This window comes from Ctenopharyngodon idella, chromosome 4 (genome assembly GCF_019924925.1).
Source record: "Ctenopharyngodon idella isolate HZGC_01 chromosome 4, HZGC01, whole genome shotgun sequence".
NCBI lineage: Eukaryota > Metazoa > Chordata > Actinopteri > Cypriniformes > Xenocyprididae > Ctenopharyngodon > Ctenopharyngodon idella.
In genome coordinates, this window is record NC_067223.1 from 11,111,853 (window position 1) to 11,124,603 (window position 12,751).

A 12,751-nucleotide genomic window follows, 5' to 3' on the forward strand; every position below is an offset into this window, starting at 1 on the left:
ACATGCTATTTGGTGAAGGATTTCTGTCACTATGACCAAGATATGCAATCAGGCTGTCTTTATCTAAATTAAGACAGTATTAAGACACTTTTTAACATCATAAATTCATTTGGTAATCTTACTCCCAAGTGGCTTTCACTGCATGGTTAATGATATGGGAGCCAAGTCCAGTGTTGCCAGATCTGGGAAGAAAAACAAGCAAACCAGTCTGACAATAAATCCCTTTAAAACCCTTAAACTTGCCTCACAAAAATAAGCCTACATAAGAGATTCCAGCTGTTTGTGCTTTCTATGGATTTGTATGCTTTATAGATCAAGGGGAATTGCTTGATTTCCTTCATCTGATTTATTGTAGTATTAACTTAGAAGTAATTAAAAACATGCGACTGTATGCTGGAAATAAGCTCAAAAATGCCTGCCCATATTAATAAGGCCACAATTGCTTATGTTAGGTGGACATGGCAACACGGGCAAGCCCCTTACACCTGCTATACGTGTAGTGACAGGCAGATGGCGCCAGTGCAACTTACAGTAAACCAAATTAGTAAAGAACTTTAAAAAGGGGGGCGCAAAAAATGTGTTTTTTATTATTAAAAATTATTATTATCAAAAGAAGACCTAGCATATGCCTATGAGATGCTTTTAGTGTCGTGAACCGAGTGTCATCAATTCTAAGAGGAATTTATGCATTGGGATGAGAGAAGGAATCTCGTTTGAAAGCACATGAAAATCTACCCAGACTATTCACAGCTGCCTACGTGTGAAATTGCCACAAGGGGAAAACTTTTCTCTACTGAGAGGCAAAAAATATTTATTGAAAAAACATATCCCTTAATCTGAAATACGAATATAAAACAACGGATATTACTTTTAACTCATCTTTTTGATTAATGTAATATTTCTCTCTAAATTTGTGTCTATGGAAACCGTAATGTCGTCTTGTAAATCCGAACGGTGGTATTGTGGAGTCTCGAGCCAGCTGGCCGGACTGACAGCGGCTCACATGTCCAGCGTGCGCTATAGAGGCGAGTCCGTGGTTCCTTCCCGCGCGCGCGCGCGTCCACACACACCTGTACGTGGTGATGGACACACACACACTTACACATGTGATCACGCCCTCATTACCTAGCACTCTTTCCGTTTTCCATGCAACCTTGCGGATGACCGAGAAGCCCCAAAAAGGCGTCAGCGCTCCCGTCATGTGATGCCGATGATATTCAAACTGTGATTACGCACATAGGCTGCTGTAGACCGCTATGCATCTGCACGTACGACCTATCATTACGCAGCGGGTATTACTTATATATGAATGGGCTAATTAATTACATGTATTTTGAAATGTAATATGCCTAAAGAAATATTATATTAGAAATTCTGAAATTCGTTTTTTTTTTCCTTTCAAATTTTCCTGGGCTCACTATACATTTTTCTGCTTTTAATGCAGCTATTTACCAAATAAACATACAATATTTGAGCAATATATATATTTTAAGTATAATTAAATCATTTTGAAACTGAATTCAAATGATTTTATGTGCTACGAGTTACCAGTTATACTGCGTCACTATGGACAACGGTCATTATCAGAAATATTTGACCGTTGAATGCCGCGATTGACCAATAAAAATCAAGTATTTCAGAGAGCCATGTAATGTAAGTTAGCCTGTACAAACCTGCAATAAGAGGGCTATAACTGTTTGCACATGTGATTAAACACTAGCCGTAATACCGCTTTTATACCAAATATCTAAACATAAATTATGCCAGCACTCTAAGCAGAGAGCAAGATCTCTCGTTTTACAGGAGCTCTTGCAGTTATCAATAAGTCAACATCTGCGCATTGAACTTAACCGAGACACTGAACGTCCGATCCGTCCACGCTGACACCACTATAGCCACGCCCATCGTGACTCGTCCAATGGGGTTGAGTTTCAATCACTGGTGCCAGAACTGACCGAGCTGAAGCTGTTCGTTAAAACCGGGGAACGGCGGCGTCCCTGATCATTCATAACGGCAAGAGGGAGAACTTGAGAATCAAGCCGACAAATCCAACAGGAAGCGGAATTAAAGCAATGTTCATTCGTAGGGACTAGAAGTGTGCTTGGATATTGCATTCTCTTTTCACCGTCTTTGTGTTCTCACTGGTATCACTGTATGCTCCACTAATAATACAGTGTTGGCAATACTGAAATTTATATCGGCGAGTGAGTTTCTTATCCGTTCTGCGTCCCTTTCCCAATGAACCCAACGCACTTGGAGACGGGCGGCAGGCTAAGCATGGGATTACTTTTGTGATGTGGATTGTAATAGCCTTGGAAGAAAAAATTGATCTACTTCTCAACAATGTGAGAGGACCTGCGTCCTGGATTCTCATATTTCTGGATATTCTGAAAATAATCGGCAACAGCTGAGAGACGTTATAACATTTTCCGTGGATCTCACGGTCTCTCAGGTGTCTGCATGTGTGTTGTGGGACCAACATGGGTTTCTTGTTGCCCCTATAGGTCGGACCCCGTGTGAAGAAGCCTCTACTCATGTCTAACTTGCTTTCTGAGACCTTTACCAATGCGTTTGCTAAAGTCCGCCTATCATCGGATAGGGTTTTAAAAAGAGTTATTCGCCTTATAAATTCAATCATGAACTTTGCCGTTCGCGTGCTCCAGTTATTTATTGTGACGCTTCTGTATTTTTCAGCTGTCAAGGTAAGTTTTATATCCCTATGCATATATATAGAGAAAGACGCCGACGTATTTGTTGAATTTTAAATAGTGTTATTTCGAATGTAACGTGTCTGCGCCACTATATTGGACGTCCTTGTGTTCCCCTTGCGAGGTCATTGACCATGTTTTGCCAAGCTCTTCAAAATTACATGAACAGGCAAATCTGACCATCCCACATTGAGCCATTTAACACAGTAGATAGGTTACAATCGGGGGAATCCAGCGATATACGCAATCAGAGTCCATTCAACTGTTTGGAAGTTTGTTGTCGATTTTGGTGAAGGCCCCATCATAGCCACCTTAGTGATATTATTATGCTTTAAAGGCGCAGCTACAGTATAGCTCTTCAGACGGACCGGGCACCAACATATCCGGCATCGGGAGACCACAATATAGAAATAAGTTGTGATTTGAGCATACCTTCAGAAAATCTTTACCAAACAGACTTATTCTTGATGAAATTCGAAACTTTATATTCAAGGGCATGGATGAATACTATATAAAAAAAAATTGTTAATCAGACAGTTTGACGAGAAGTTTGTGCTTATGGCAATTGCATCATGTGATTCTCAGCCATTAATTCAGTAAAGTAATGTATGTAAAACCAAGAGAAAAACCCAAGAAAAAGTTCAGCCGGTCTAAAAGGCTCAGATGGAAGGGGGAAAAAAAGCTTCACTGAGAAGTGCACGTGTCTCCAAAGAGCTTCTGCAAAATCTGAAGGTTGTGAGATCCGACATGTTCACAAGTCTCTAATACAGAGTTCGTCAAACTTTGACTCGTGACAAAAGACTATAAAGGCCATTAAGTCAAGTGTCAGATTTTCAAGGCCAAGTCTTAATAAGTCTCAAGTCCCTTTTTAAAATAAATACTAGGCTACAGGATAATGTTATTATTGTTGATATGTGCACTTGAGTAACGTTATTTTTAAAAAGCAATGTTTATATACACAAGCAAAAAGAATCATTTTTTTTTCTTTTTAATGAACTTTGGCTTTGAAATGAAATTAGGTAATTTGTTGCATCATTCTAAAACTGAGGAAATTATGCTGTAGTGAATAACTAGTCAAACCTGTTGGGACTCTTTTGATTAAGGATTGTGAATATGTATAACTGAACACAGTCTTTAAATACGAATTTCTGACAATTTTTTTTTTTTTTTTTTTTATACCACAGAGTGCCTACATACCCAGGGAGGGAGGCAAAAGCACATATGACGGTGAGTTTCTGTTTGAACTCAATGGTGTCATCTAGAGACTGGACACATGCAGAGTCCCTGAGCACAGCGCCCTCTGGTGGATGGGTGAAGGAGGGCAATGCTGTGCCTTTAATCAAACTGACACTGTATAGGTTAGGATAAATTGTAGTATTTATTAGAAGCTCAAGATCCAGTGTGGTTTGTATTACATCTGAACACAAATCTCCAAGGGATAATTTGGAGTGAGCATTGCCAAACCTCTCATTGCTCAATCTCTGCTAAGCCCAGAGAACCAGACTACACATTATTAAATTACATTTCATTTAAGTGTTTTTCTTCTTCATGTAAAATAAGAGACTCAAACAGCTTTACAGAGTATACACACTGGCTACTTTGGGGGTCTTGTTTTTTTTTTTTTTTTTTGTGAGTTAGGCCGAGTGCATCACGAGGAATTTACATGGTTTAAATGGACACCCATGACAGTCACAAATTCCTAGAAGTGCTCCCAGATTTCCAAACAGTGTTGGCCTTGAAAAAGGCCTTGAAAAAATTGTGCAACTCTTGGCCAAAAAGGTTCTACATTTTTGGCAAAAAAGACAAGGAACTGATTTCCCCCTTTTCTCTAACTTGCAGTGGTGCCATTCATGGAGGTGTATAACAAGTCACTTTGTCGTCCTCGGGAAATGCTGGTGGAAATTCAGCAGGAATACCCTGATGACATAGAGCATATCTTCATACCGTCCTGTGTGGTTCTCACCCGCTGTGCTGGGTGCTGTAATGATGAAATGATGGAATGCACCCCCACCATCACATACAACATTACCTTGGAGGTCAGAGACCCCTAACTTCCAGACTGTTGCTCTCTCTTTTTCTCTATTTTCTCCCACTATCTGTCTGAATCTTGTTAAGTCTACTTTTTGGAAACCCTACACTCCTCTACTTTGTCTCCCACACATAAACCCTTTATCTCTTTCTTTTTGGCCAAGCTAACGGTTTCTTCTGAATAAGAGTAGCCAATTTTTAGGTAGTGTTGAATGTAGCTTTTACTTAACACTAACTGCCTGTATGCCTGTGATGTGGCGTTTTAATGTGTGTTATTGCTTTTTTTCTGTAGATTAAAAGAGTGAAACCACTCCGTCAGCAAACTGACTTTTTCATGAGTTTTGCAGAACACAGTGAATGCCAGTGTCGGTAAGAATCCTCATTTCCACACCCATACATACACATAGCTACCTAAATGGGGACAAACCATTTCATGTCTTACCCATGAAAGAAGATCTTTTCCATTTTTAAAATAAAAACTTTTCTTTTTTTAAATAATTAAAAACAAAAAAAAGCAAAACAAAAAAAATCTCTTGAGGACTTTGCTATATGGAAGATTGTCCCCAAAGGAAGACTGTCAGATTCGTCCAACCTTTGGGGACACTTCTTTGTCATCTATTATCTGTGTGGTATTATCTGCTGTATAATTGTATTTCTAGTTGTATTAATATAATTGAGGGGTATAAGTAGATGTTTGTCTGTTCTGTTTTCTGCATGTGTGGATCTTTAATTGTGTGTATGATTGTGTGCTCACAAACAAACATGCTCACTGAGGTAATGTCTCAATCTTTTTGTTGCTCTTTCAGGCTGAAAAAAGATCTTCCAGAGAAAAGAGAAAAGTGAGTGTCATTGTTCTAGTGTGGTGATGATGTGTGAGTGTGTGTGTGTTTGTGTGTGCTTCTGCCATCGCTTTATTTTGTCATTTTCCCCTCCATCATTCTTGCATTCATTCTTGTTTCCTAATCTCTCTGCCTTTATCTCAGTCACTCTTATCTCCAGCTAGGTGTATTCCTTCCTGTTTTCCTTGTCTCCCTGATCCTTTCATCTCATCTGCTTTGCTTTTCATGTTACATAAAGCCATAAAATCTGATCATGAGAGAACAGTGGAACTCTTCACTGTTGTTTTTAAACAAATGAACTGAGCTAACAGGTGATTTAGAGCTTGAAAATCCTTAGTGGCACCATTGTCAAACTAAAGCTACACAAAACTTGGACTGGACGATATAATGTATGCATGATATCTTTGCTGGCAATATAAATTCAGACAACATTATTGTAAACATATAGTAAAAATGTTTTTTATTTGACTGTTATGTTTCTAAAGATGCCCTTTTTGTGATCCCTACTTGTCTCACGACAATCATTGAATCAGTTCAGCTCTGATTCAACAATTTGTTTGTGTTATCACTCAAAAGTATACATAGTAATCATTTTTTAGTAACACGTTAATGTCTTATAATACATATACATTCTTCCTAAATGTCCTCCACTTAGTGAAAAATAGTGTGGACTATATTGTACAGGCACAATGGCCGTTTAGTTGAAACAATAGCTCAAAAACAAACACTTTTTGAGATATATTGCCTAGCCCTAACCCAAAAGACCAGAACTACTGCTTTCGTTAATCCAGCCTTCTTCAAATGAACCGAGAAACTCTCTGACCCTTACACCATTTTCTGATCTTACTTCCTATTTGATGTCTTCATGTCGTTGCACGTTGCTTTCTCAAGCGTAAATTCAGCTCCTCAGGTGTGTAAAGAGCTTCGTGAACAGGTGTGCGAGTTTCGCCCGCTAGTTCAATGCCCTCGCCCCGCATTCATCTTAACATCAGCTAAGCTCTGCTTTATGATCTGAGGTTCATTGAGGTAACAGAGGGATTTGTCATCTCTGAAGTGTCTTTACGTCCGGCGATAAGACACTGTTTTCTGCGTTTGTTTATGAGCCCATTTCCACTCCTTAGAGATACCGCAGCGGTCAGTCAACCTCCTCTCTGATGACTCCCTCTCACCAGAGAATGTGGGCCGAAGTGTTTGAAAGTTTACTGAAATTGAGGGTGTTGATCGTGTGGCTGATGTGTTACGGGTCAGAGGTTATCTCTAGGGGTTTACAATGTTTAAATGTTTTCTAGTTGTGGTAAACAAGTGGCCCTTTGACACAGAGGCTGTTCCTTGGCAGAGCACCATGTCCAAAGACACTGCCTCATAACATGATTGGATCTGATCTTAATGTAATCATAGATGATAACCAGCCTGATTTGTCAGCTGTGTAAGAGCAAATTCAACTTTATAGTCCTGATGTTCTGTTTAAAGAGCTTCAACTTTTGATTAAATTAAATGTTTTCAAATATTTTTAGTAAATACTGCATATATCGGCCACTTTGCTCTCTACTTATTTTCATCGAGCATTGAAAACCCATATTGGTCAACCACTAATGCAAATAACCTTAAACAGATCGCAGCACATCAGTTCGTACTCTGATTGCGAGATAGGGGAAAGTTCACATTCTTGTTGCCTGACGTGTCTGACTTGATATGCCAGGATTTTTAGCTATCTGAAAGATAAATGGAAGTGTATGTCGCTAATACTGCTGATTTGCTGATTGATCAGTATTCTCATTATAATGAAAGAGAGCTTTTGACGGTTTCCATTAGACTTTGAGAATTAAAACTCGCCAGTAGACTTTGAGCTTTGGCTCAGTTTGAATCAGTTTGTCTGTGTTTTGCACCAGCCAGGAGTCCTGCTAACATTAGTGATGCTTTTGAAGATTTAATGCCTTGTTTATTTATTGAAACGTATTTCGTGAGAGAGAATCTGAAGAATTAGCGAATTTTCCCAGAGCCTGGCTGGCTTTTCATTTCGGATTGTCTCTGGAGTTTGCTGTTGTGTCAGGCACTAATACAAGAACAAGAAGAGAAAGATGTGTTTTATTGGGACATGTTTACTGATGTTTCCATCTGGATCATTTTAGCACTACGTTCACTGCAATCTGACTGTGTGGATGATCTTTTGCAACAACTCCGATTCAGCTTTTGTTTTTCGATGTTCTTCTTTGTTTGTCATGTTCCCTTTCCAGAAAACCCCGGAAGGGCAAAGGCCAAAAGCGAAAGAGAAAGAAAAACCGTGAAAAAAAGCGGGATTTGTACGTCACCTCTGCGTTCGCCTCCTCTCACCTGCACCTAAGTGTGGCACTCTTGGTCGTCAAATTAATTTGGGAGGAGATTTTATGCCTCCTTTAATCAGTGCATTTCTGTCAGATGGTGCTAATTGCCATTAATCTATCAACTCCTCTGCCACCTAATTAAAACTGACCAAAACCACATGCTCGATCTCTGCTCTCACAGAGCTTGCCTTACTAATGCCGAAGCACATGCTTAAACCATTAACATTAACAATGTTTCGCCAAATTGTTTAGGACTTTTGTAAAAGGCACAAACCAGTAGAGTGCAACAGTAACTGTCCACTTTTTTTAGTCAGAATTATTTTCCCATTCATTTTCCATTCAGTCTCCTTCGGCATCTTCGGTAAAGAGTTCTAAGCCTTTAACCAAACCAGTCAACTCCAGGATGAATCATAGGACTACAACCTTTGATTTGAACAAAGAAAGTATTTGGAAAAAAAGTAGTCTTTTATGAGAGAACGAACTATTCATTCCATGCTGCATTGTGAATGATGTAATCCAAACAAGAGCCACAATACAGTAACAAGTCTGACAAGTCATTAATTGTAGGCATATAATAAAATATATAGAGAGGATACGATCTGACATGGTGTTTATTGCAAATTAATGAAGTATATTGATTGTGGATATGGAAACTCCATGGATTTGGTCATTAGCAGTGCTTTATGGGAATGGACAGTCTCAGAAGCAACCTAGCAAAACTAGCTTTGTTTTCATTTCCAAGGTTGGTTCTCAGGTTCTCTTATTTGGAGGATCTTGCTTAAGGATTGTGAGTAGTGCAGCATTTCATGGGAATTCAGGAATGAAAAATTGCAAAAGCACCATCTATACAATCTACCATTGCTTAACAGCCTCTGAGCTCATCTGTTATTCAATGGGGAAAATGAATGGGATTTCTATTTCTGGAGCCATACAGTTGCGCTCTATAGGTTGTGCCACAGGACCCAATAAATCAAGCTCGTATGATCAGAGGAGGTGAGCAGTGGGGAGGTAGCCGACATAAAAACTTAACCGACCCACTCAGCATGGCTTTCAGTTGATGGTACTAATCTGTTACAATATTTCTGTTGGAATCACAACCTTGTTTGTGCCGCTTCCTGTTTTTGGAATGTTTTTTTGTTCTCATAATTTTTTATTTATTTATTTTTTTTTTTGTATTAGGACCATCATCCTCACATTGGGTCTGTCTTCTCTGACATATGAGAAGGATTGTGTGAGATTTGTTTTTTTAATTCATTGCTGTGAGTTTGGTCTTGTCATGCTGCGTGAGCTCTGCCGCACAGCATTACGAAAGTCAAAAAGCCTGTTTACTTTGGTGCTTCTCCCAGTAATTGGGAAATTAAATGTGTTTCAATGAAAAAGAAAGAGTGAAGAAATGCACACATGAGGACAATCTGCTCCTGTGAGACTGATGCTTTTGAGGTCAGTATTTTTCTGAGGGCTGGGGTTTGGGTTTTCATATATATATATATGTATTAATTAATTAAAATTAGGTTTAAGGCCTGTTGTGACCAAGAGCATGAAAGTATGTTTTTGTTTGCACAACAACTATTCACACTGAATTTATGACAATCTCTGAAAAGACGGATTTCAAATTTGGATGTAAAATGTTATTATGACTTGATGCTAAGAAAATTGAGATGTGGTGCTGACATTTCTTCAACACAGTCCTCTTCCTCTCAATACTCATGTCCTTTCTTCCTATTAAGAAAGTGGCCAAAGCACAAAAATGGGTATAATAAAGTGTTGTGCATGTTTTTCATGCCAATCGTTCTTTGTGTAAATAGGCCTGTTGTGATTTAAAGTCAGGTCAGGGTTAAATGTAGAATTTAGAATGTGGTTTTGATAAGCCTGTCCTCAGAGCAATACTGGCTTCAAATAAGGTCACTTGGCACAAATATGTGTGAATCTTCCTCTTGGAGTCCATCATTTCGTACTGTAAATGTGTCCTGATGACCCTGATCCAACACTACATGAAGCAATAAACTGAAACACTGGATTCTCATGCACTGCGCTCTCTCTGCCTTTTATTCCAATATGCTTTTCTAAAATGGAAAGAGTGAAAATTAAACAGTTTATGGTTGTTTTCATTATTTTCTTGCATCAGCTGAGCTTGCAGGTGCATGGCCACATCCTGCTTATAACTTCAGCTATTTATACTCTACAAAACCCCCTAGGACCCTAAGAAGGTGCAAAACCGTGGTACCAGACCAGGGTGACTCAAAAAGTATACTGCTTGACTCACTGAATGCCTGTGTGTGTATGTTTGGGTGAAAGTGTTTAATAATGGCAGTGACTATGTGTCAGCAGTAATCTTCCCCAATCCTTCTCCTTTTCTCTCATTCTGTCTCTCTTCAGTAGTCAGTGTGAGCCTTGCTGTTCTTCATGCCCTGAAAGGAGAAAAAAGTGGTTTGTTCAAGACCCCGAGACGTGTCAGTGCTCCTGTAAACACTCTGAAGCCGACTGCAGGTCTAGACAACTAGAACTCAACGAAAGGACCTGCAGGTGTGTTTGTAAATCTACACTTTTTTGTGTATCTACACATGTTAGTGCAAGACTGGCCTTCCTGTTTTTGTATTGTCTTATACATCCCTTGACAAAAGATGTGTTGCTCAGAGGTTGATCTTTCATTTCAAGCAATAGGAAATTAAACGAATATTGTCATGTTGTACCAAACCCTTATGACTTTCTTACTTCAGTAGAAGACAAATGGAGATGTTTGGCAGAATGTTCATACTACCCTTTCCCTTCAAAGTGATGGTTGCTGCTTCTTTAAATATCAACTTTGTCTCAAATCTTTCTCCTAAACAACTGAAAGATATGTTGATATACTGAAAGAGTGTAAAAATGATTGACAAATTGGAAAAATTTCATGAGAAATGTTTGAGTTGTATCTTGGTAAATCAGAGTATGTCAGTTTGAGACACTGATGCATCTTTTCTGAAAATGTAGGAAACGCATGGTAAGATACCCTATTTGTCAAAAGGAGCCTTTATTTGGCAGGAACCTTGAGCGAAGAGTTAAACTTCTTCCTTTCTTGGGTAAAACAATTGAGATGTTATAGAGATTTCATTTGTGATTTTTCTACTTACTTTCCCAGATGTGACAAACCAAGGAGGTGAACCAAACAGACTTGAGAATGGACTCTGACATGAAGGAATTTTTTCACCAGTAATTCACAGCACTTTGAACTTTCAGCTTTGAACTTTGGTCTCATTTTTTCCATCACGGAGATATTGAGAGAATGAAGTGAAGGGGTTGGGGGAGGTGGGGGGTTAATAGTCAATGAAATGCTCTGTCTGTATATTTTCATAATTTTCATATGTGTATTCAACGAACCGAGAGACTGAAAGCACAGGATTTGATTTGCTGCTAAAGGGTCTTTGCAAAAGACCTTCGTAAACGTTTCTGATCTTGGCTGGCGTGCGTAAAGTCGTACTCGAAATCGAAGTCGTACTCAACGAAACACATCACTGGATTTGGGTCTGCTGTGCAGTTTTTCATGTGAATCGAAATGTAAACGAGCGCAAACAAAACATTTGGAGGACTGCAACAATGCGTCTGCGTCCATTACGCGCTGTGGAATCATTCCTCCCAGTACGTGAAAACTGAGCACAATGCGTGTTTTAAGAGATGGACAAATGACTGGAGTTTTGATGGTAAACAGAACTGAATCTGCTGTTGGAATGTCACACAGTGAAGCCATGGAAACCTGCTGGTCGCTGTGGTAAATGTTTGCACCAGAGCTCTGACCTTGACGAGGCAAACCCAAGAGGATTTTGGTCATATTCACTCCTTAAAGGGATATTCATTCTTTGACATGTTTGGAAACCACTTTGAGTAGATCGTGTGATTAGATTCCATGCTTTCACACTACTGGGGATTTAAGACGACGATTTTGTGCTAGGTTTTTCGTTGTCGTTCAGCTAGTCTTGGAATTTTAGTCCAAATCTATTCCCCCAAACAATTCAGTAATTTATGATTTTTTTTTTTTTTCTTAGAATATTTTCAGTATTCTATCTCTTTGTATTTAATTTGACCTATTTATGTGCAGTGTTAAAATGGATCTTCTCAGCCTCTGCAAAGCTCCATGGCTGTCTGGAGCAAAAAAGCTTTTCATCCTGTTTTATTTTTCTGTAGATGAACAGAGAAACATTCCTATTACTGATCATTGAGTTATGTTGCCAACTGCCTTGACTTTGCCGCCTTACTGCAGATGTGTGTGTGCCGTGTGATCTCTAACAAACTGTGTAAATGTGATTTTGTGTGCAAACGAGGCTAGTGTTTGTGTGCGTGCATGTGTGAGTACGTTTTGGCAAAACAGTCTTGATGTCAGTGTGTGACATACGTATTGAATAACAATATAGCAGCCAAATGTAAATATAGGCCAAACCCATGTCACCATTTACTTCTACTATAATAAGATCTAACCAGCTGAAACAGTATGCTCAAATGTGGTCTGATTTGATTGGAGTTTTACAGTTTAAACATTATTTATTTACTCTATGTAAATATGTTAAATATTAACATCTCTTTGTGTCTGTGTAATGTAGTACAGCATATTTATTTTCAAATTATATTGCCTTTTTCTATAAAATTTTGTTTGAATACTCATTCATAATTTTGATGTGTCGGTACTGTAGGATAATGTAACATCCCAGGATCATAATCTTGTGCTTTTTCATTCAGGAGCATGTATGATGTTAATTCTTGTTAACTTTTGACTTTTACTTTTTGTGGTCCAACCGCAAATAATTTTCTTTAAACTAAAAACTGTCATCATCTGCCCTGTCAGTTTAAACCAACCCGATCTCACGACAATTCATACGTATTTTAC

At 38.8% G+C, this 12,751-nt stretch overlaps 1 protein-coding gene across 6 annotated transcripts; it reads left to right on the forward strand.

The window, feature by feature from the left end:
* The first annotated feature begins 1,796 nt into the window (after nucleotides 1-1,796).
* On the forward strand, nucleotides 1,797-12,528 carry vegfab (vascular endothelial growth factor Ab). Of its 6 annotated transcripts, none has more exons than XM_051890030.1 (8): nucleotides 1,899-2,702; nucleotides 3,893-3,935; nucleotides 4,548-4,744; nucleotides 5,029-5,105; nucleotides 5,543-5,575; nucleotides 7,810-7,875; nucleotides 10,276-10,419; nucleotides 11,015-12,528. In XM_051890030.1, the coding sequence occupies exons 1-8, from the start codon at nucleotides 2,535-2,537 to the stop codon at nucleotides 11,034-11,036; spliced, it is 750 nt and encodes a 249-aa protein (XP_051745990.1). In that variant the 5' UTR covers nucleotides 1,899-2,534; the 3' UTR covers nucleotides 11,037-12,528. The 6 variants fall into 6 exon arrangements, with proteins under 6 accessions (XP_051745988.1, XP_051745990.1, XP_051745989.1 ...); XM_051890029.1 differs by having other exon boundaries at nucleotides 1,904-2,702; nucleotides 10,273-10,419; XM_051890028.1 differs by lacking the exons at nucleotides 10,276-10,419; nucleotides 11,015-12,528 and adding an exon at nucleotides 9,076-9,336 and having other exon boundaries at nucleotides 1,797-2,702.
* Nucleotides 12,529-12,751: the final 223 nt, after the last annotated feature.